Genomic DNA, 25,263 nt, shown 5'->3' with positions numbered 1-25,263 from the left:
TTTTTGTCAAGGTTAAAGTGTGCCGTGGCTAAAAAATGGTTGAAAAACACTGTCCTAGCGAACGACACAGGATTTTACATTTTGGCTAAATCTGGCATTAATAATAAAAAAAAGTAGTAAAGTAATAAAAAAAAGACCACTGGGAACGCTTTATAAATAGATAAAAGATAATAATTAGAGTGGGTCTTTAAAGGGTTAACCATACATTCAAATGCCATCTACAGTTTCACCACTAGATATCACTAAAATTACAGAAATGTAGAAGTGTAAGGAGTTCTTATTTTGCACGTATTCTCAGAATAACACTTCTTCTGGGAGAAAGATTGTCACCAACCAAGTATTCAAAAGATCTTTTTTTTAGTTTTCTCTAAAAAAAAAATTAAAAAAAATGGGGTTTTAGACCCCTCAAAATATTGGCTTCAAAAAAATAAAAAAAGGATTATTTATTGCACAACAGCTTTCCAATATTTTGCTACATTTTTTCAAAAGCAGCAAAAGTAAAATTTAGTTCTAAAAGTTGCGTTTTATTTGTGTCACAATGAATGTTGTTGTCGGTCTAATCCCACAGAGTAAGAGGATTACACACTTTTAGAAAACACAGACATGTTCATCCAAAGAGCCAACAGCATTTGGTTTACTGAGGTGATGCTACCTGCCGGTTGTTTATTTGCAGGTTGGGACGAGTCATGCTTTTCATCAAGCTTTAGAAACTCAGAGCTCACTTCTTTGTTGACAATTTATATCTGGATATTCTTGTATAGATTACCATGACAACATACTAGCTAATTTTAACTGAAATGTGTGTGTTTTTTTGTACCAACTTCAGTCAGTTTAAATATATTTTGCATTTGGTTTCCATCCGGCTGCGCCTTGGTATAGAATGGCCAGTTTATAAATATCAACTGGATTTAGTGGAGAAATTGTTCATTTTTCTGGGTTTAAGCCTGGGCTGACAATCCTTTTAAATTTTTTTTTAGAAAGAGATTGCAACACAAAACTAAAGAGAAAAGCCTCTGTGAAAAATCAGACTTGCAAATGCACTAGATAGTGTTTATTGTATTAACTGGCTGAGTTGCTCTGCAAGAGGTCTGCTTGGGTTTACATCATTCCTCCTGCAGGACCTCCACCGTGTGCTAGTGCAAAAGCCTAACATATCCAAATGGTTTGCCAAGCAAATCCATGAAAACAGAGTTTTTGCAGGTGTCTGAAAATGCTCTCCAACAGGTTTTCATAGTGAAGAAGCTAGAAATTTTATAATGGGAGCGGTTGGAGAAACCAAGTGAAGGAAGAAAGCATTCAATTTAATGCAAACAAATTCAAACATATTTAATTCTGATGATGTCAGCACTGTATGATACTCCGCAGTTGGGTTGCTTACTGTAGCTATTCAAATGTTCCTGTAAAAACAGCTTGATTTTTCACCAAAGGAAATCTTTGTCCACATCATTTTTCCTCATCAGATTTAACGGACCAACACTCGCAACAGTATAACTCACATTTTCCCACACATTTCTAATGCTGCCCCCTGGTGGCAGAAAACAACGATAACATGAACTGGTGGATGAAGGAAAGCAATAATGACGAGAGAGGATGTAGAAGTATGTTTAAGCCCTTGACCTAACCATTTGTTGATTTTAGCTTCATAAATAAAGTGACTCTCCCTGAAAAATCTGCACTTGTACTAGATCTATTTACTTTACATTGAGAGAACCTGGTCCTTGGAAGGGAGTCTGGTCTGTTGAGGCTCTCGTGCAGCTTCAACAACAGGAGGTGGTTTCCCGTGAAGTGCAATGAACCAGAGCAGCACGTGAGCATATTGTGGCTTTACTCTTTGATCCTGCATTTGCCTACATACCTATTCACTTGGACGGTCTTGACTGCAGCAAGTCAAACTATTTCTGCCTTAGTCACAACTGCCCTTACGGGTGACTATGGACTGTCTACGGTGCGAAAAATGGGCAAACTTGTACAGGGATAGCATTATGTAAATTTTAAGACCAAAGATCACTCGGTGAGCCCTTTCTATAGGTATACTGAAAGCAACAGGTTGTAGCCAAACTTATACAACACAAAACAGAAAGTAAGAGTGAAGTAGGTGAAACCCAGGCGTGTCCTGCAGATTTGTTATTTTGTCCAACTCCCCTGAACCCGTTGGTGCTGTTCAAGTGAAAACTGTGGGCTCCTCATGTGCAGCCTGACTGTTGAGCGATCTTCACACCACCCCCTGCAACACACAGTTAAGCTACCACTTAAACACCAGTAAATGCACGTTTTGTGTTTCCGTGTTCAAAACTCTTGCGTTCGTGTGTAGCTACGCAAGTTTCTACAACCGTATTTGGGTTCCACATACAAAACGAGCAGCCATTGCAAGTTCAACCAGGTCGAATTGTGATCAATCAGGCACTCAAATTTGGTAGTGACGTATGGGTAGCATCCCTTCCAATTCATTGACGTGCCAAGCATTTGAAAATTGATTACAAAGGAGAAATTAATCATTTCCGGCTTGTGTCCGGCTTGAATTATATCACACCATGGCTTTCATAGAGCTGTGAAAGAAAAAGCCAGGAGCGAGATTCACGTGATTTGCACCGCTTCAACATTTCACACCAAGCCCCTTCAAGCTTTGAGTACATGTGCTGGTAAACAACAGAAAAAGAAATAGAGGACGAAGCCCCTTCCCTGCTTGTCCAGAACTCCATGGACTAAAGTCACGTTCAAGAATGGTCATTTAACGTGTTCAAGAATGTGTGTCACGCACCCAAAGTGACTGTAGCTTTAAAAATGAGGAAATTAGAGAATCAGAGTGTATGTTGTGTGGGCACCTATGGGCACTTAAACATCACCCATGCACCCCATGCGTGGAGCATTTGTGTGCGGTGCCATACAACAGCATTAGCCTTGCGTCATAAGTGTGTGTACCTTACATTATCCTTACAAATACGTCACGATACACTTACCACACGCATGACATCGGTACGTTCCATTTTCATGACGTCCCTTGAAGTGGCTGTATGAGCCTCAAGGGAATTGCAAGACAAGACACACCAGCCCTCCCCTTAAGATATGGCCGCTCCGGTCGGACAACCCAAAATCCTACAACATCCGTATGGGTGCGTGTGACTAAGGCTTAAATCTCTATTGCTGCAAGTCTTGGTCTACCACTTGTTTTCTGATTCATCCCCAAGTTTAATTTGTTTTGTCAATCCATCTTGCATTGGTGAAAATCCTTTAGAAGAAGAATCTATACTTGGGCGATAAAGCCAGACCACTCTCTGGTGTAAAGACTTCCTTTTAGATCCAAATGAATTCTTCTTAGCTTGGCATTTCCAGGATTCAGTAATTATCCATCGTAAAATCCCTGCAAAACCAACACAATCCTCTATATGCTCTTAGAGAATCTGCCTGTACATCCTCAGCTTTCCTTGCACTCATAACGACTCTTAATATTCAAAAAGGAAGTGAAGATTTCTCAATAAATATACGTTTGCTTAACCAAATAAACACATAGACATTGCTGGAGCAGATCAGTTCAGGATAATCCAAACGGCTTGTCCAGGTGCGGGGGTACAAAAATAGGAAACTGGCAAAATCCCATGCTTCAGCTTGGCTACAGACCAAAGGGATCATGAGGCAGTTGAATCCATTAAAGACCTTATAAGTTAAATGAGGCATCATGAAATATACAAAGGACAGTCAAATATTCCTGTGTGCAGGGGCTCTTCTTCCTATTGAGTTAACCTGTGTTTTTTTGGTTCCATGTTCTCCACAACTCCAGAAGAAAAATATCTCTTTGTGGCGATTACGATCCGTTTTATTGTGTGCAGACGGCTTTATTCCAAACTGATTGTCACACCACGTGTTATTTCCAATTCTAACCTTTGCCCACCATTGTTTCCTTTGACAAGTAAACCACCCAGTACACCATGTTGAATGCACTGAAGGATACCGGGAACAGGATCCTTGCGTACTTGTCAATTTTGCTGGTTCCACCCATCCCAGCAGTGGTTGGCTGAGAGCATGGCGTCTGCTTTGGCTCCAGTTTATTCCCCATCATCTGGATACGCTCCAGTTTGGGCCCCAGCAGATGCTGCAGAGATGTGGAGCTGGTTCCCGGCTTGCACGGCGTCCCTGCCATTATATCCGGTGTGGAAGCTGCCGCCAGAGGTGTGCTTCTCACCAGCTGAGCTGAGGAGGCCACGCTGAGCAGGCTCCCAGACTTCGGGCTGGTACGGGAGAGGGTGGAGGAGCTGCCATTGGCCCCGCTGGCCTGAGGCCGCAAAGGTCTTCCTCTTCCGAGTCCTGAAATGTTGGTGATGGACTGGGCTTTCTGCTGACTGCTCGGCTCCTGATGTGCGACGTAATTCCGCTTTCTCAGGGAACCATTGGAATCAGGAATTTGCTGTAAAACAAATGGAGAACATGAAAGATGCACCAACCTTTAGGGTTTCTTGATTAGCCCTGCAACAGACCGGCTAACCAGGAACCAAAAACCAAGAATAGACAAGTCAAGAAAAACACCTTTGGGCTGCACCTAAGGCCTTCTAAAACTTATTCATCAATTCCCTGTTGATCAAAATGTAAACCAAATTCAAATTCATATTAATTTTATTTCCTAAAGCATTTTCATGAAAAAAAAACAGCTCAAGGTGCTGTACAAAAAAACTCCCACACATGCTATAACATAATAGAAAAATAACAATAAAATACATTACAACACAAATAAAATATAAATGGTTATAACCCAGATGGCGCTGTCCGCCCTGTCCTCCTGTTGGCGGGGGTGTCAGCATCTTAGCAGCACAAACACAACTCATCCCCAGCACCTCCTGCCCAACGGCCCCCCAACCCCCAGGTAAGGATCACGTAATTAGCTCAGATTTAATTTTAGTTTGTCAGATTTACAAATTTCACCGACAAATGTCACTGCTGACATCCCACTACCAACCACTGCATTTGCTGCATCTTTGAGGGGGATCATATGTGGTACAGGGCGTCTTTTATTTTGAAAGGAAGTCATGTGAACCTCTGTCAAAAGTTATAAACCATTTCATCTTTCAGAGGGAAAAAAATCTCTGTTTATGCAAAAAATGAACAACATAGTTACTATTATAACAACATTAACAATAAAATAAATGCTTATTTTTCTAAAAGGTGAAGTAAGACTTTGTGACTCCTAGTGGATTGCAGTCGATAAGAAATCGACCCGAATTGCACTTTAAGTTTGCAATTGCCTCTTCTAAACAGACCATAATTGTTCATTTTTTCTAATTATATAATGTCACGACATTTAATTTCAACACATCAAGTGGTCTTTAAGGCAATTAGTGTGAGCGTTGCCTTACTTGTACCCTTCACTTGTACCTGTTTACTTAATATAAAATATTTCTGCAGAAAGCGGTCCAAAGATATGACATGCCTGTTCAAAAATAATCGTACTGCCCCCTTTTTTTGTTTGTGGGAAGCAGTTATTTTTTCCTCTTAGTTGTCTTCCTTTTTATTTAACATTGTGCTAAAAAAGCACTCACTGAAGTCAAATGTTATTTCAAAGACTCTTTTCCTCTGCTTAAGGAAAATCAAAGACAAGCGCACAGTAACCGTACAACTTTAAAGCCTTTTCAAAAGAACAAACATTGCCTGTTTTTTTTCCTTTGCAGAGAAGGTAAATTCATGTGAAGTGTTTATTCTTTTAAAGGAATCGGTCAGCATCAGTCTGCTCCCCCCACACCCCCAACACAGATGACTTTAATCTTGAAACTGACAACAGTGTGTGCAACACAAATGTCACTCAGCGAAGATTTCATTCATTTCACACAAGCTTAGGACAGAGAGCGCGCTCAGGATGGCGTTGGGGTAGTAATACTATGTTGCATCAAAGGAGCTTATCCTTTGAGAGTTGATGTTTTCAAGAGGGGTGGGTGTGATGCTGGTGGGGAGGCAATAATCCACCACAACTCCCCACCCTGATACTGAGAGGATCTGATAGCGTTGAGTCTCAAGAGGAGCAGTGGTGGTGTGAGAGTGGATTGAGCTCATCATCGCTAAAGGAGGCGAGAGTTGGATCTTTAAGGTCCCACTCCGGACATCTTTTGATCCAATTTAAAAGGGTTCCCATGGGTCTTCTAATTATGATTATGCAATTTTTTAGGCTAAATCTAAAGGTTGCCTCAGATTTGCAAATGAAACTTTTTGCAAAAAAGGCCCTGAAAAGGTGTGAGGGTCAAGCATTCAGTCTGCATTCTTTGAACCCTTTTAATAAAATAAAATATAATGAAACTACTTAACGAAAAACATTTTTTGGAATGGGTTACCTTTTACTTCTTCTCGTAGAACAGAAATAAATCTAAACACAGTTTTATCCAAATTACAGTAAATTTACGAAGTGAAGACCGGGTTGTTGCAACAGGTATGCAGCGCCTTATTTTATAATTTAGCCAATCACCATCAAGAACTCGTACACACAGTTCTTAAAAAGCGCTGGAGGCCGTGTATGATTGATGTTATGACAACGGTATGGTGAAGATCTGAACGCGGGTGTAGTGGGCCTCTGCGCGATTGTCTCCAGTACCCCCGTTTGAAGTCTGTCCAGCAACTGTTATTGGAAACGCGAGTGAGACGTGTTTGTTCAATCACACTGTTTATTCCAAAAATGTACAATTACACAAACACACGGTGAAAAAACGATGTCGCTTCCAACTTTCTCAGGCTTCAATCTAACAATGCAGTCGTGCTACCAGCGTCTCTCCGACGTGGCGTTACTTGATTGCAAGCTCCAACAGGGATTTTTTTAGGATAATAACTATTAAATATAGAAAACTGACTTTGGCTCCAACAGTGGGTCGCATTTGGCCCATGGGCCAGACTTTGGACTTGCCTGGTTTACGTTCTCCTGCTAGGTTACAGCCCTTCCTGATTCCCCTACGATTTGAATAAAGAAATACTCAGAAACACTGTTTTAACCTTAATTTCTTAATACATGTCCTTCATTGTTTGAAAAAAATGCCACACAAACATGTTAAAAACACAATTTTCTTCTGAGTGGGCCTTCAGCTATCAACAGAGACCAACCTGTGTTTACACCCCCCCCCTCTCAGCTGACAGGACTTCCTGAGAGAGTATTAACTTTTCTCCCCCCTCCAGAGCCACTGAAACATATACAGATGTAACGGCGTGTTGCCTTGGCAACCTACTAATCCATCGAAGTGCCGTTGTCACTTTAATGCATGCAGGCATGATTACAACACACTGATCCAAATTGGAGGGGGCCTCCTAAAGCCGACCCTGTAAACTGACGTACGCATCGATAGGAGATCCGTTAACGGCTGGTCTGCGACAGAAAACACCATCCAAGACGCCGGCGCCTTTTCCTCCACGTGACTCCATGGCAGATCGTATAAAGCACTCCTCTATTTAAAAGTGATGTTTGACTTTCATCATATCTGACTCAGAGTCTGAGCTCTAAAATAACTTCATAGCATATTCATGAAGTCTGAATCGATTCTCATGTCAGCTACCATGCTGTTAATGTAATTTGCTTAAGCTCCCAGCACAAAAAGTTGACAATTCGGTTGTGTAGGAATTCAAAATGTGAAATGTAAAAGCTTAAGATGTGCAAGAAGGGGGCACTAACACAACTGAAAACACTTCAGAGGGTTCGGGTGATTAAATGTAGCTTATCCATCCAGGTGAAAGATGGTATATCTGTCCAAAAAGCTTTGAAATTCAAGGTCTAAAGAAATCTAAAAAAAAAACAAAAAAAAAACATAATGAGGGGCCCGGCTATATAGGTGCTCCTTGACATATGATAATTGAGCCACAGCGAGAAAGGAAACATCACCTGCAGCACTTCTTCTGTGTCCTTCACCTTGACAGGCGTGGTCTGAGGCCCCGGGGGACATTTGGCCGGCTTCTTTTTGGCCCGCTCAATCTGTGCATTGGTGAAATAGTTGACAGCCGCAAACTCAATGAGGGCAGAAAAGACGAAGGCGAAGCAAACGGCGATGAACCAGTCCATGGCCGTGGCGTAGGAGACCTTGGGGAGGGAGTGGCGGGCGCTGATGCTGAGTGTCGTCATGGTCAGGACGGTTGTGATGCCTAAAAGGAGGTGGAAAACAATGAAAGCACCCAAAACTGTGCCAAAAAGAGAAGACAAGTTTTATTCTCTTGCTGAAAATGAGAATTTGAAAACCTTCAACACCAGATGCTAAAAGCTATGTTTGTCTTAACTAAAGTTGTTACTATGTGTGATATTTTCCCAGATTTATGAAAGAAAATAGTTTGATTTTATAAATCCCTTGAGGGTCATACACTTACAGATGTCCTGCATCATTCTTAGCTCCAAAAAAATACAGATTTTAAATAATAAATCATAATCAAAAAGTCTAACAAAGCTGCAGGACTTTAAGCAGAAGGGAGGGACCAATCCACTGCTGCATCTGTGACAATTCCACTCGTGACAACATTGGGTCATTTGTTCTCTCACGGAGAGGATTGGAAGGAAACGCAGATGGAGTGTGGTTTTCTGGCAGTGTTCTTCACCAGCATTTGGAAATGCAACATGCCTGACAGATCATTGGACGCACCGAAGCACCTGACCACACATGCCGTGGTCACGACCATCAGGCAGGCAAACGAAACACAAGCAGCAATCTAATAATATGAACATTTAAAAGATAGTTGGTTGAAACCAAATACGACAGAGCCCAAAACATGGACTCATCCTCTACAAAAGAATAAAAATAAATAAATAAATAAAACAAAAGCATTATCCAAGCATCAGATCCGGTTTGAATCTACCAACTCCCAACAGATGGCTCTCCAAAACCACACCCACCCAAAGATACGTTTCATGAAACATTCAAGAGTTTCATACTTTGTCCAAGACATTTAACTATTTCATGCTTTTCAGCAGCAGAGAGATCCTTTTTCTTTCCTGTATTGCTCGAAAATGTTGGTCTGGCTAATGATGTGGGACGTCCTTCTTTAATTTGACTGACCTGACAAACTAAACATCACAGATGTCTGAGATTAATGTCAGTGATGCCAAGAGCCCCGAGGCAAAATATCATCCAGAAGTTTATATAATATAGCATAATAAATTGGAACACAGTGTATAAGGCGGACTGGTTGCTATTAGTAAACAAAATTGGCATGCGGTCCAAAAATTAAGGTTAGGGTAATTTAATTAGCCCCATTTTTAATTTCAGTTAGTCAGATTCACACATTTCTGATTTTGATACAGGTTACAGAAAAACTGTTTGTCCAGTTAATTTTCAAGAAATCTTTTTCTTTTTATGTTTGCTTTTTGACGTCAATTGTTGCTTTAAAACTTGAACTATAATGTGTTTTGAACCAAAAACCTGGTGCTGAACTAGGACTTTTAGTTCACAATGATGCTCCAAAGAATTGCACGAGTTGTTTTACGTGTTAGGATGGCAAAGAAAGGACGTTTTAGGTCTAATCACAACAACATCAGATTCTTTTATCCACAATAACAGTGTTTTCCAGCTGTTATTAAGGTTTTTACTAGTCAAAGATTATTCCAACTGCACTTTTTTTTTACAACAGCCATGCTATAAACTTTGTTCTTTATGTGTTGTTTTTCTTAATGGTAGTTTTTCTGATTTTTTTATGCTCTGTTTTGCAGCCAGCATTTCTGAAACTCCAACCAAACAACTTCAAAAAGAGCTAAAAGTACATATTTGAATGCTTCGGCTCTTCAGATCAATGGGGTCACTTCTATACTACACCTACCTGACACTACAAACAAACAATATTTTTTAATTCTATTGTTGTTACAAAACAGTTTGACATTGCTTCCTCATCTGTCGCTGATAAAATTCTTCCCCTCACCGCTCTGGAAGAATCAGCCGTGGCTAATAACGTTAAATAAGACAACACCGAGGAGAAACAAAAGAAGCTTTTGCTCTCTTTTGTTTCAAAGATTAAAAAAAATGCAACTTAAAAGAGGATTATTTCTGTTGGCATGCAAGCTCTGCTTCCAAATACCATTCATTGCATGAAAAATGTCATGCCACCAGCTTAAAGCTGTTCATTTTTCCTTCTGGCGCAGCATCACTTCTGACTCTTCAGTCAGACTGTAAGCAAATCGAGGTTATACACCATAGCGCCTGAGGATCTATTGATTGAAGCTCCTGCATAGAATCCATCCAAGATGAGCCAAACATGTTTGTTTTCGCTGTAAGGAATAGGCGATGCCAAAACCCAAACTAAAAAGCTAGGAAGTAAGGTCATGCTTGGCTCCTATATAGCAGAGGGTCACTGCACCAGCTTTCAGCTCATCACTCGTCCTTGGTATTATTAATCAATAGCTATGACGTGGCTTGGAGAAAATCTCCTTTAGTCTTGATCTGGAACAGTCTTTGCTGCAGAGTCCTTGCGCAACATAACTGTGCGTCCTCTGCGCTGCTATATAATTACTTGTCAGTCAAAAAGCGACTTGGTGGCATTTTAAAGGTGGACTGCAGAGAGAGCACATTAACCGCAAAGCTGTTATAAACTAAAATGGACTTATGTGAGGGAAAGAAAAAAAAAATCAAACTGCATCATTGAAAATAAAAGTCAAAGCAGAAAAAGTGCCATAAAAGCAAATATCTGGATTGTTTTCTCATTAAAATGCCCTCAACAACACATGTATGTTGAATAAAAACAGGTATTTTAATCAACTTTGGCCACAAATTATGATCACATACTTGAAATAAAAAAGAAAAGTTCCTTCTCCATTAGGAAATTGAAAAATCTTTTAGAAAAAGGGCTGGTTTTTGAATCATCTGGGTTAATCTTCTTTCAGAATCAGTAATCTGGAGTTTCCATTAACACAGATCCTCTAAATCTTGTGACTGGCTGCTGCAGTGCACGTCGAGAAAGTCCCGGAAAGAAGGCAGATTTCCTGGAAACTCCTCAAATTCTGATATTATTCTTTCTTTCTTCTTTTTTTTTCTTACACAAGTTAGAGGATTTACCAGCAGACAATGTGGCCACAATTGTGTGAGACACACTGAGAGCATCACTGACTAAAGATGTTAGATTACGGAAGTACACAAACTAATCAAACAGTAATTGGTTTTCTACAGAAGAGACAAGAAAACCACACAAAGCAAGCTCATCTGGGGAAAAAAAAAGCTCAATTAAATTGCTAATAAAATAATAATAATACAATGAAAAGCATCATTTACTGTGAAATAACTTTTTTTTGTACAGCTTTAAGGTTAAAAAAAACTGCTGCTCCAGCAGCTAAAAAAACAAAAGTTGACTCATACACCCACTCTTGCTACAAGATGCATCTGGGTTAAATGCTCACATATCATTCTTATTCAGATGAAGCAACATGCAGTGTTCAGCCTCAAACACAATGAGCTGGAATGTCTTTACATCCACTTCCAACCTTTAAGCTCCCAGCTCATGTAAGAAAGGCCGACACAGTTTCTACATTCAAAGTTAGGCTTAAGACATTTCTCTTTGAATAGACGTATTGCCAGACTTGCTAGTACTCTGAAAATATTTAACTTACTGTTACCATGTTTAAATTAAACTTAATAACAATAACAATTAGTTGCTAATAGGCTGCTAGAAATTAGAAGCTGGGGAAAGTATGGTGCACTGGGGTTCTGTCTTCTTTTCTCATCATTCATTTTTTATTTAGTTCTCCATGCCTCGGTTTGGTGCAGTGCGATTCATGCATTGTCCCCCTTTCCCACTCCCCCCAGAGGGAGCAGGAGTGATTCCTGTACCTGGCCGTGTACCTCGTCTCAGCTCCTACACTTGGTTGTGGACCCTGCCTGTGGTTCGTCTTGCTCCCCCAGCTGTTCCCCAACTCATCTGGATGAAGCCCATCTGCTAGACTCTTTAAACATGTAGCTGTAGAGTCAGGTAAGCTAATTCTTCTCTGATAGTTCTGGTACATCACCTGTCCGTCCTGAGAGAGGATTCCTCCTTCATGTGGATATCCCTGAGGTTGCTTCTTCTTTTTCTCCCGGAATCCGTTTTTTTTAAAGGAGTTTTTCCTTACCGAGATGGAGGGTCTAAGGGCAGGGAAGCCCAGTTTAGCTTAGTCTGTTTAATTTAGTCATTACCTATTGAATTCTATGAGTTTATGTTCTTCATTATTTCATGTTTATTATACAATTACCAGTATGACGCCCATTGAGACAACTGTTGTAATATTGGGCTATATAAATAAAATTGAATTGAATGGAATTAAGCAAAGCCCATTTGGTTTTAGCTTCTAGCTTTTAGGACCGTTCACCACTTGAGTAAACTCATTCTGCTCCATTGCAGCTCCAATAAAAAAAAAGTAAAAACTCATTTTATTGAATCATTTTACTCTGAAATTGATACCATTGACTGCATATGGGAACTGGACTGAGTGAGTGTGACTTCACTCATAGAAAATTAGTTTAGCCTTTAACTCCAATGAAATGAAACCAATTTAGTTGCCATTTTTTTGCCACGGACACCAACACGTCAGTAAGTAGCGATTGGTTCGAGTCAATCTGAGTCAACATTTTTAATGGCAGCTGCTCTCACCAGCCAAGAGTGAGCTGGTTGGAAGTCCACACCCTACCCACTTAAAAGCAGACAGAACGAAATCTATCATTTAAAAGGTTTTGAACGTGGGATGTAGGGATCAGCAGGCACCACATACTTTTAATGAAGCATCGGATTAGTCAGTTTGTAACTTGAACAACTTGCAATAAAGAAAAAAAAAGATCACAAGGAAAAATCAGGATAATCAAGATCGTGTAAAAAAAAAAAATAGCAGAGCAAGAATGGTCATTCTGACAAATACAACAACTGCGTAAAAGCCGTTACAGGGTACTGTAGGTGTGTGTACTAATATTTGCACTGCTTAGTTTTATGCCGGGCTTGGCGGATTTGTTCCAAAGCAACGCAGAGGATGAAGAATTCAATGGATTTAGGGATTTGAAGTGATAAATAGCTTTATTGACTTGTTAGCATGTTCTTGATATACTAGATTCCTCCAAGTTTCCTGAAGCTAATTAAGCTTCAGTGTGTCAAGGTGAAGCTGTGGTTGTTATCTATTCTGTTGTTTTCATTTGCCTTTCAAGATGAAATGTCGGTTCTTGTTCCCATATTTTGTAAAATAAATTAAGTGCGACGTATAGTCCAAAAAGTATGGTAATAACTGTAATAATTGTTTCTCAGTAGACGTCTATGGAATTTTGGCTTCATGGAATCAGCAGGTACTTCCTGTTTGGAACGCTAAGGGGGGAGGGTTCACTCAGTCCAGTTCTCATTTACAGTCAATGATTGGTCCACTGTCTCTGGTAATTGAAGACAAACTTCTTCCTCCACTCTCAAAGCAGGTCACTGCCGTTGAGTCACCCAGGCAAGAAGTCAAAACAGACAATGACTGCAGGAAAGATGGGGAAAAATCCAAACACCGCCTCCCCCGCCGCCACCGTTTCATCCCAAAGAGCCACACACGCACATCCAAAAGCAGCGGATAACAGCAGAAATCCACTGCCTCAGACTTTCCACTGAAGCGACAATAGCTGCGTGGCTGTGACGGCCGTGTCATGCTGGATTCTAGGGAACGGGGAAGCAGAGGCCGTGCAGCTGGACTGTCAGATGCACAGCTCGCTGCAGCAGAGCGGCACTGATCCTGCGCTGCTGTGCGAAGACTGTGCGAGGGTCACAACACATCTTTTCACTCAGTAAACACACAAACCACACAGCCAGTGCTCAACGCACCTCGAACTGGCTCCGGTGACACTGCAGAGGGGACCACTGACCAGAAAACAATTACACAGGCGACTTGTTTGACTCCCGTTACACTGAGACCATTTCACTCAGTGCTGCCACCATTTAGCTCACTCTTTGTTGTTATAACCAAAAGGAAAGTGGAGCTAAATGGCGTTTACTAATATGGCACTTTTCTACATTCTCAGAAGGCCCAAAGTGCTTCACAGTCTCACTCACCCATGCGCACACACATTCACACACTGATGGCAGCTCCACAGTCTTACACCTATAACAACCAGGAGCAGTGTGGGGTATAGTTTCTTTCCCAAGGACACTTCAACACATGGGCAGGCTGGGAAGGAACCGAACCTGCGATCTTCCAATCAGAGGTCAACCGATCAACCCCTGCACCACGGCAGAAGAAAACTGTTTTTATTTTTGGTTTTGCTCTATTATGTGTTTCCAGTCTTTTCTTCTTTTTTTCTTTTTTTTAACAGTTTATCATTATTTATAATTCAAAGTGACGATGGGGTCAATAAACAAGGGGTGTCTTATTGCATTGTGGGTGCGATGGAGGGGCCTTTGACAGAGGGCCTCAAAAACCCTTTAAACACTCCTGCAGCTAAGCTAATTGAACCAAAAAAAGAAAAAAGATAGCTCGTGTAGAGCAAGAGCAAAGCTTAAGTGTATAAAATGTACTTTCTGTTTTTACATTGAATAGTTAATAAAGAGGCCTCAAATGAAAAAATAAAGTGACAAGTAAAATTCAAAACTTTGTTTCTCTTTTTGACGTCTCTGAATCTTAATATAGCGAGTCATCAATTATTTGACTTAACAAGGGATGTAAAAAATTACAAAGCACAAATATATCAAAGCCATTTACGACATCAATAGATTTATTAGAAAATAAAGAAAAAGAAAAAAAAAAATGTAAGAAGATTTTGCTTTATTCTTGATAGTGTTATTGCTGATCATCAATGGATGTATTTTCCGTAATGGATACATTATTCCTAATTTGAAAATCATTAACCTCATAAATGATGTGAATCCGGAAAGAAAAAAAGTGTTAATACCTTTAATAGATGTTAAGAACCAGATTATGATATTAAAAAAAATGGTTAAGTGAAACATTATAGGCATGGAATTGCTTAAGTTTAATTCCTCCCGATAGCTTTCAGGCAATTAATCAAACGACAATCATTACATTTAATGAATTCAGAATGTATGATACTGTATGCAAATTTAGTTTTATGATTAAGAGCAATTATAATGTCATATAAAGAAGATCATTTTTATTTTTTATTTAATAATTTTTTTTTAATCTAAAATAGATTTTTTTGCATTTTTCTTTAGGTTTTATTGCTGAAAATGTCTTGAAATAAATCAATCAAAATGAAAAATATTTTTAAGTGAATCCATGTAAATGTGATTTCCATTTAAAAAGGAGAAAATTAATTAAAAAAAAGCTTTAAGAAAATCACATGTCAGGCAAATTCAGACACTGTTCATATAAGTTTATATTTGTAAAAATTGAGTAGATAAATTTCTCAGAAGGGTGTTTTTGTTTGGGTGTTTCATAGCTAAAAACAGTTTGTATCTTATTATAACCACCAGAAAAACATCGGTGCATCAATGTGGTGGCAGCTGGGATGACACCTCAGCACTAGCTGCTCTGTTGCCATGCAGGTATCAACATGAGCGCCTCAGACAGGCTGTGCAGGGCGAGGGGTGCATGACGTGTACGTACCGAAAACCGTGCGTGCCGGGACGGATTCCTTATTTATCCAGAAGGACACTTGGGAGAGGATTACTGTCATTATGCAGGGTATATAGGTCTGAATCATGAAGTAGCCCATTTTCCGTTTCAAGTGGAAGTAGACAGTCATTACCACGTATTCACCTGCAGGATCAACAGAAGTTTGATTAACAAAGAATTAAATTAAAACGATCATTTCTTTGAATTTTGGAGATTTTGTTAAGTTTTTTATATAGGTTTCAGATTTGAATTTGTAAAAATGTATTTGTAATCCTTTTATGAACTGTCTCACTGACTTCTTGCTGGTTTCTGAGCAGCTGACTGACATACATAATTTTAAATTAAACCTTAGACTAAATATATACTTAAAAAACAACACATTTTACAAAGTACACACATTTGTGGACAAGTTTTGATTGTGGCTTACTTGAAAAACACCTTAAGTGCTAAAACAACTCACCTGTAATGGATTTAATTGTTTCACTGGAGACCGTTTGGCCCGTGAGATCGTACTGAACCAGGCTGGAGGACTCTGGAGGAACCTCCACCGAGTGTTCAGGTCCTTTGGTCCAGGTGTAGATCATCTCTGTTTTAGGATAAGCGTCTGCCGGCACAGAAATACAAAGAGGAGAAAAAAACTATAAGGAAGCATTAAAATATACATTTGTCTAAAATCTAAATCAGGGGTCCCCAAACTTTTTCCAGCGAGAGCAACTCGACGTTTTCATTCTCTGATCGGGGGCCAGGGTCAGTTTGAAACAGAGAAAGTGTGACAGTGCCAAAATGTAAACTGAAAGCCACACATAACCAAATATTAATAACCCAATCTGATATCAAATAATCCTCTCTGGGTTCTTCACCAAAAATATATAATTACATTCTTTATGAAGTTAGTAAAAAACAAATGACCATCTCTGGGTTCTTTGCATAAAAAGTCAGGAAATATTTAGTAACACTATTTTAGATTATAGAAAATCAATAACCAAATAAATCTCTGTGGGTTGTTCACAGAAATAAAGTTTCTGTTGTCCATGCACAATCTTAGGTAAATGTTCAAGAATCTCTTAAATGACTCATATGAGCAGTCTCTTGAGGTTTTTGTTTTCTTTGCTTATTAGGAGGTTTTCAGGAGGCTGGCCTAGTAGATACCACTGTTTGTTCTCTGATCAACTAGGTTAAATACCTGCATTCTGAATAAATGTTTCCCTTACCAAACCTTTTAGTCATTTTTCTGTTTTGATGGGGGGGGCAAGGTCACGTTCAAGTTCTATGACTGGGGCAAAGTGAGGTTGCAGTAGCAACATTTTTAGCTTAGCTCACATTTCAATTCAAATAAGCTTTATTGATGTGAGTAAACAATACCAGGGATTCCGTTTTTTATGCTTTCATGAATCTCTCACGTGACCAGCCTAAATAAAATAATAACGCAAAAAAAAGAAAAGATATCGTTCAGGGGGCTGGGTCAAATGGGTGGGTGGGCCAAAGCCGGCCCGCGGGCCAGAGCTTGGGGACCCCTGGTCTAAATTGTCTTTTTTTTGCATAAACGTGCTAAAGTCACTGTTTGACCTCAAGTCTTAAAGATCCACTCTGATCATCTTTGGATCTATTTTTATAGCCTTCCCAGTGGTCTTTAAATTATGATTTTGCCATGATTTTGCAGAAAGCTCTCCGTTTATGAACTCTCCTGCTAGTTTAAAGCCCCTCATACCCCAACCCAACATTATTGGTGCAACAAGATTGGCAAGCAATGTTGGAGCCATCCAGCTTTGCAGTTTTAGGCCAGATTCCAGCTCGGACAAGGAACATGAAGTTGCACATGAATTTAGTCGTCTACAAGTGGATGCTTTACAATGGGGCGGAGCAGGGAGCTCGGGCCCCGCCCAGTGTATTTTTTTTACGTCACAGATCTTTTTCAGATCATCCCATTTTTCATTCTGTCCAGATTCACAACGATTTGAATACAGAAATACTCAGAAAGGGTGCATTTTCTTTATATTTGTCCTCCATCATCAGAAAAATACATCAAGCATATGTTGAAAATACCTTAAAAAAGTTATGAAAGGATGTACAACAGCAGAAGAAATGGAGTCAAAAAAATACAGTCTCCTTCCTCACCACCTCTGAGGGGTATCACTGCTAACCACCATGCTGCTGCATGAAATTAAACTGAAGTCACAGATGCTCTCCTTCTTTAGTCAGTCCCTCCCTGATGGAGCAGCATTATGATTACCAACCAGTGTGGATCTAAAACTACACCAGAACCAAGAGGAACGAACCAAAATGTGAAAAGCCCTCTCACGTATTGTCTCTGCAAAGCGTTTTGGAATTGCCTCTACATGTGAAGTGCTTTAAAAATAAAGCTAGAAAAAAGATGGGCTCTATGAAGAACAGTTTAAAGTGTCTTTACAGAAGCAAAACCTTCCCATGTTAGCACTCTGCCTCTTATTTGCTCATTGGTTTACGAACAAAAAAAACTGACCGATCTGTGGACGCAAAACAAAACGGCAGTTGTCTTTGCCTGCCACTCCCTATGGGACTCCACATCGGCAGTACACCAACTGTTCCACCAAATGAAATGACTCCGATGTGTCATGGGGTGGAACGCAGTGCCTATGCATACAAGTCCAGATGGAAAGCCAAAAAGGAGACGGGGAGAGGGAAGAGAAAATGGAAACACGGGGCAGACGGCAAGAAAATGATCACACACAGCACTGGGGAGGGGGGTGGGGGGTGGGCTGCATAGGTCTCTGCTGTCCTGAGGCAGAAGAAGAGAGTCTGACCTTCCCTCTGCTTCAGGCTGCATCAGAGACATGATTCCTTTTTTCTCTCCTGTGAATGCAGGTGAACAGTGACAATGAGCAGGATGGAGAAGGACGAAAACAAGAGGAGAGGAGAGAGGCAGGACACCAGCTGAGAAGGAGAATTCGTCCTCTGCGTTGTCACCAACCGACAGCGGACTGTCAGGAGACAAACTTTCTTTTCTCTTTCAGATTTAATCTTCCAAACGCTTCTTCCGTCAGATAAGACGAAGCTGCTCCGTTCCTTTATTTGAGTCATTTCTGCTGACCAGTTGGCACGCCATAAACACAGATGCTGAATCGGAGCTTCATTGTTCACAATAAAGAACAAATCTCTTCGTTCTTTAGAGTTCAGTGACTTTCTGAAGCTGCTGTCTTTACAATTCAGTTTAGAACTAAAAGTAAGAACAATGTGACTCAACTCTCATCATCTGGAAAGACTGCTGCATAGAATTAAAACCAACTAGCTTTTTCCGACCTATAAATATGATCAGAGGATAAAACTCACAAACTCAGAATCTTCTGTTGTCTTTCTTGCAAAACTGACTGGCTGTTGAGCAGCAAATCGCTAGTAGTCCACTAGTCTAAGAACAAAAGGAATCCACTCGTTTATTCCATTTCTTCTGATCACATTCCTTAAATTCCAGGTTGTGTTTTAAAATGAAAAATCAACTTTTTAATGATTTAGTATATCTTTAGTTCTTCCGTTTTTTTACAGTACCTCACAAGTAAAATAGTCAGGAAGTTGACCAAATTTAGGAAGAAATTTTGAAGATTCTAACTTAATTTAATGCAGAAACTAATTAAAACAAACACGCAAAATAAGCTTCAATGACAACAAAAAAGTGAAAACAACAGGAAATGGCCCTGAAGACTCAAGCTCTTTGATTGATGAAGGAACAAAGAGGAGATGATTAAAAAGTGAAGTCTGGTGGTGAAAACAGAACTTCACTGGAATATGTGACTGTAAATACACTTCTAAGATGACGGTGAACACACTTAATCTTGTGCTCTTCAAGACTTCCACACGTACAATAATAATTCTTTTATATTATATATTTTATGTCATAAGTACTTCTTACTAAAATTTACATTAAACATGTAAAAATTCTGTCTGATAAAATTGCATTTTAAAGAAACACTTCAATCATTTTTTGATCTATTTTAAAAGCATTTTCAGAGGTCTTTTAATAATAATTATGCTGATTTTAGCCCGAATAAAAACAACCTGTGTTGTTTTCTAGGACATAGATTCTGCAGAGCAGCAGAAGCTCATTAGAAATTTGCCTCCGAGTTGTGGCCGGGACTTTTGGCGGGGTGTAAGCCTGCCCACACTTCCCACTATCCCTTCATTTACAGTCTCTCCCGCTTGTTTACAGCCCCTCACATTCACAACCTACCGGTGCAACAAAAATGGCGAGCAACATTGGAGCCATTTGAGTCAGATTCCAAAACAGACGACTAAAACAAAGACGTACATTAATTTAGTTGTCCACAAGTGGATGCATCGGAATTGAGCGAAGCAGGGAGCAGGGAGGAGGTCATTTTAAATGGGAATTATCCTGTTATATGACCCCCATCATGTCACAAATACATGTTAAAAACACCAAATACAGCATTTTTTTGAAAAATGAAACAAGTCTGACAAAAGCGTTGAGAGTAAACTTTCTTTACCTTCAACACTTCTCACGTAAATCTTCTACATATTATGGCAACAAGGACTCAATGGAAATCATCTTTTTTAGCTCAATTAGTTTATTTCTTGTTCTTAAAAAAAAAGAAGGAAAATCAATAATGACACAGGTCATTTGCGTTATTGTAAAAATTAACATGTTCTGAATAGCTTACCTGGTTAAATAAAAGGAAAAAAATGTTGTTGTTTTTTTATCTATTTAACTCTAAATAAACTGGATAAAATGTCTCCTTCCCATGACTTAAGATCCTTATTAATGTACAAAGATATATTTTTTTACTATGTGGTCAGTTTTCTTGGATAACTTCTTCTTTCTTAGATAACTTACAGCTCCCAAACTTGAGAGGACATGCATGTGCATCCATGGGGAAATCCACAAGCTTCATGGGACACTGTGCAATGATAGTTAGCCTGAAGGAAAACAGAGAAGATGTTTCCCATTAAGAAACAATCACACAAGTACTGACAAACTAAGAAAAGAAACACTCTATTGACTGCAAAACTAACCTTAAGACACAGAAGATCGAAACATCTCAAAAGGTTATTTGAAAGCTTGCACTTTTCAGCTAAATTGGAAATAAAACCTTGAAAACCAGAATCCTCTACCTGAAATGTTGTTTTTGCTGTAAGTTAAGTAGTGCTTCAAAAAAGTACTTCTCCCCACACAGCCTTCTACTGTTTACACCAAGAGTCTGGCTTTGATTTCATAAGAAATCTCTCTTATTGCTTCACAACAAACAAAGTCTGTCATTCCTGCTATTTTAGCATGAAAAATCAACAGCGAAAATGCTTCATGTGAAATCTCCAAAGCTTCATTAAACAGATCGCATTGGCAAAGGTTGAGCTATATTTCATTTGGCAAAAATGTGAGAATCTTGAATACATACCTCATGGTGTAAAGGATGGTGCCGTTCTTCATGATGCGGAACAGCTTGTTGGGCGCCGTCATGTTGTGAGCAACCGACCTCTTGCCATTCCTGAAGAAAGTATCAGGCGTCCACACCTTAGTCACCATCAGGTTGTTCAGCCTCAGGATCTCCATCGGACCCTCGTACATCAGCCGCCGATCTATCCACATCTGACGGAAGAACACGTCCATTGTGTATTCCTGAAACCAGAAAGAAATTATAAGGCCACAAAAATAAATACATTTCTCGTCTTAATTTGAAGGTTTTCTGATCAAATACATAATTTGGTTTTCTTCTGCAGCCTTAAAAAAAACATCAAGCAAAACAACTGTTACTATGACGTTCATCTTAGAAAAAATACACACCATTTCAACATCTGAGACAGGCCCAAAACTTGTCACATAAATATCCGTCTTGACTTCAGTCACGGGACCTGTTGAATCAACAAAACCAGACAGGAGCTGTCACAACTATGACCTGCTTTAAATACAGAGTTTCTGACAGATTCATAAAAGAAAACACTTTTTTCTGACAGTTTAAAGGGAATCATTTAAAACAAAATGTTTTATTATGATTCGGAAGCTCTTTGCCGTCCAGATTTAGTGTTTTTCCAAATCTCTTGCAAAGATCCTGCTTTTAGACACCCTTTAGGTGTGGGTGGAGGAAATGCAGTGCTTCAAAAATATCCTCCAGGTAAATTGGCAAGCCACAGCCTCCTTGCTCTGCTCCATTCTGATGCATCCACTTGCAGACAACTAGATTGGGGGGGGTGTGAGTGGCTGTAAGTGGGAGAGCATGTGAACAGATGGATGACGGGATGGAGGGGTGGGCTTTGGAATGACGACGGGGGGGCACAACCTCCCTGCTACGTGCACTCAGCAATAGGAAGGGGAAAAGGGGGCGGAGTTGTTCTGTGGCAACAGTCCCACCCACAACTAAGAGGTGAATTTCTAATGAACTACTGCTGCTCTCCAGAAAAGAGGTCCTTATTTTTATTTTTTATTTTGCCCAAAGAGTGCATAATTATAATTAAAAAGACCACTGGAAAAGCTTTTACAAGAGATCAAAAGATGATAAGAGTGTGACTTTCAATGTATAAAGAAAATAACAGGAAAACAAGTTTCGTCTAAATTAACCAAACGAAACTCCACAGGGGTAAACTGAATCATCGGCTACACTGGAATAAAACAGAAATAAACCAAAACAAAACCAAAGTAAACAAACCAAGTTCTAATTAAAAAAAAGAGCCCAGAAAAAGGTTGGCTCTTACATTTCTAAAAACTGCACCTGTTTAGCACAAACTACGCTGATTCCCCTAAGAATTCATTGCTTTATTCCCTTTGTGTCCATTTTATTAAGAAAAAAAAAAAAAATCCCAAATAAAAGTTATTGAATATAACACGTGGCATAGCTCAGGGTTCAATCTTTGGTCCACTTTTATTCATTGTCTTTTATTAAACCAAACATAAATGTCAACCACTTGATTTCTTCACTTGAGAACTTGTAAATTAGTCACTCAGTAAATACTAACTTCCATAAAAAACAAATTAAATTAAAAAGCTATAAATCTTAGCTCTGACACTTTTAGGAAACAGTCTCCTGCTCCAGCTTTACATCTGAACTGACTTCAAATGCATTTAGTTAATCTGCTGCACACAATTACAAGAAGAATCAGTTACAGTATTTCATTTACCTTTTATTAAACCCAAAAACTCTTCTTAAGAACTTTAGCATCCCGAATTTCATGTTTCTTATGAGTTTATCTTTTTGTTCAGATGGATTTTAGCTTTAGCTTTAGTTTAAGAAACGTCTTTTAAAGCAACTTTTGAAAATTCTAGAAGAGCTTTTCTTTAAAAAAAAAAGAGCTTTGAAATCTGCTTAAAATCTGTTAAACTTTCGCATTTTTTCAGTCTATGTAGGGGCACATCATTAGCATAAAACCATTAAACAAATGTGCAATGGCTCATTTCTTTAAAAACAGTATGATGCACCCGCACACTTCTTAAACTATGTCAAAACCTCATCTTGAATGTATTTTTTCTCCACACTGAATGACTGCCAGGGCAGACTGCAATGACAAGAGTGGGCCTGCACGTGTGTAATTCTCTTGACAGGCTGCTCAGCACTGAAAACCACCAGCAAAGTGCCTCTCTAGGAATAATGCTGGTTCTTAACATGAACAGGCACGATAAATGACAGCCAAATCCAGACTTTTAACACTTGAACTGTGCATTAAGCCTCTGTCCTGCAACACACACTTCATTATACAACAGCGCTCTTCTCAGAGCGCATATAGGCCTGTCTACAGAAAGATTTCAAATTATGGACGAAATTTAGCATCTGCTGCATTGTGATGCGCTCAGCTAAGACACAGCGTTAGAACAAGTCACCCACATAGAAAGAGGTAGAATAAACAGACCACAATGATGTAATGACATACTTTATCTCTCCTGGGTGAGAGATAATCTCAGTTTTGTCTATTATGACACACAAAAAATACTTTTGCTTGATGTTTAGTCAGTGCTTGAATCATCTGCATTTAAAACTATCATATTATGTTCTGTTGCTCCTTTTTATCTTTAAAGATAATGTATAGAGTTACAGCTTTTACATTCTTTTAAATCATTAAAGTAAAGGTTTTTGGTGCAATGAAGTATATTTAGATATTTTATTGCATTCAATTGCAACTCATACATGTTTTACCATTTTTATTTTAGAAAATGGTTAAAGAAATTCCTTTTCTTAACTTGAAGTATCCAAAGTGGAAGAGAGTTGACGCTCTTCTTTAATATCATCTCTGCCAGTGCGCAAAACAGCCGTTTCCCTAAATACCTCCAAATCCAGGTCGCAGCCTGTTGTCATAGCCGTCCAGAAGTCGGTCCAAAATTCGAGTAAAATTCTCCGGGTTGGTCTTTTCATCCTTACGTGTCTGTCCACAGATTTTCTCCACACTAAAATAAAAAAACAAAAACAAAGAAGTTCTGAGCTGGAAACGGGAGGTGTAGGTCAAAGCCATCCACTTTAGAGGTTTCAGCACCACGGACAGAGGCACTCACCAAGTCGCCAAAAAGAAAAAGTGGACGAGGATCCCGATGAAAGCGGGGCGCGTCGCTGTCACCATCTCCTTCTTCTGGGCAGCCACCATCCTTGCATGCCATACTTCTAGCTGCTTCACATCTCACCGCGCCAGCCGCCTGTGTCCCGGGGAATCACGCGCAGGGGAAGAGACGCGGTGGCGGAGACGGCGGCGGCGGCGGGGCGCAGCGGCGAAGAGCGAAGAAGTTGTGAGCCGCTCTGCTGCTCTCACACATGGGCGCGCGCCCTCACATGTGCGCTTCCACCTTCAACCCCACCAACGGTCAACTCTCCTTCCTTTCAACTTCTCTCCTCCCCCATTTGCCTTTCCTCCTTTTTACTTTCACCCTCTGTTGTTGGAGGCTGCTGCTTCAAAATGTATTTAATAAGAGTCACGTGACTTCTTTCCTTTTTTTATTACCTCCATGTGAAAACTAGAAAAAGGAGGACTCATTATCCATAAGCCCTCCCTCTTTGCTAAACTTTCACCATTTAGCTTTAAACATCTGGCCTTTGACCTTTACTCCACTGTCCTCCATCACTGGCCACCTTGTAGTTGTGTCACTCGCTGCTTAGCCTACATGTTGAACTACTTTCAGCTGTTCTTTGGTGAGCTACTATTAAGATTCAAATGGGTCAATCTTGTCGCAATACGCAATTACGCACATGCACAGACACACACGCAGGTACAGTAGAGGAACTGGGACAAGCCACATGCTGCTTCACAGATTTCACTGCACCTGGGACAAACACAAGACCTTCCCTTTTTTGTGTGTGTGACTCTGAAGGTGAAGCGTGGGTATATATAGGAGAATGAGATAGAGTTTTCTCACACTGATTTTGCTGATTATAGTTTGGAACAGCCTACACACACGTGCGCACACACACACACACACACACAAACACACGCTCACAGGTTTCAGTTAAAGCTGAAGCTTCTTGCTACTGTATTACACATAAGCCGAAGAAGTCATGTGGCCTTTTAACGCAGCTCCCAATCCTCTGCACAGCCGCCCACCTCGGTCCTCCCACAATAAACTAAAGCAAGGCGGCTCTGTGGGAGATGAGTAATACACGTGCTCTTTGTGGGGGTGGGCTTTCGTCCAACAGATTCTCTTTTTTTTCCGTTTCTCGTTTTCTTTTTCTAGTTTCTCGTCTTTTTAGACATTTGGCTACCATTTGCTCATTTGTTGTGAGCACACTCAGCACTGAGAAGCTGTTACAGGGTACAGTACACAACAGTCAAATGCTTAAAAATGTCAGACACACAGTTTTAGGTAAAGCCGTGTCAGCCTTAAGGTGTCTGTTGAC

The 25,263-nt window shown here is 39.8% G+C and overlaps 1 protein-coding gene across 3 annotated transcripts; it reads right to left on the bottom strand.

Annotated features, from left to right (window-relative positions):
- Positions 1 to 124: 124 nt before the first annotated feature.
- On the bottom strand, positions 125 to 24,486 carry LOC101158288 (gamma-aminobutyric acid receptor subunit alpha-4). 3 transcript variants are annotated; one of them, XM_011480495.3, is made up of 9 exons: positions 23,934 to 24,484; positions 23,710 to 23,828; positions 21,243 to 21,310; positions 20,857 to 21,077; positions 20,298 to 20,380; positions 15,939 to 16,082; positions 15,470 to 15,622; positions 7,835 to 8,091; positions 125 to 4,399 (listed from the first exon to the last, which is right to left on the bottom strand). In XM_011480495.3, exons 1-9 carry the CDS (start codon positions 24,020 to 24,022, stop codon positions 3,872 to 3,874), a joined length of 1,662 nt encoding a protein of 553 aa, XP_011478797.1. In that variant the 5' UTR covers positions 24,023 to 24,484; the 3' UTR covers positions 125 to 3,871. The 3 variants fall into 3 exon arrangements, with proteins under 3 accessions (XP_011478797.1, XP_020562429.1, XP_020562430.1); XM_020706771.2 differs by lacking the exon at positions 125 to 4,399 and adding an exon at positions 6,672 to 7,736 and having other exon boundaries at positions 23,934 to 24,486; XM_020706770.1 differs by lacking the exons at positions 21,243 to 21,310; positions 23,710 to 23,828; positions 23,934 to 24,484 and adding an exon at positions 21,157 to 21,190.
- Between the last annotated feature and the right edge of the window lie 777 nt (positions 24,487 to 25,263).

Source organism: Oryzias latipes, chromosome 10 (assembly GCF_002234675.1).
Source record: "Oryzias latipes chromosome 10, ASM223467v1".
Classification (NCBI taxonomy): Eukaryota; Metazoa; Chordata; class Actinopteri; order Beloniformes; family Adrianichthyidae; genus Oryzias; species Oryzias latipes.
The sequence above is the reverse complement of the archived record's forward strand: the minus strand, read 5'-3'. Positions and strand labels throughout refer to the sequence as shown.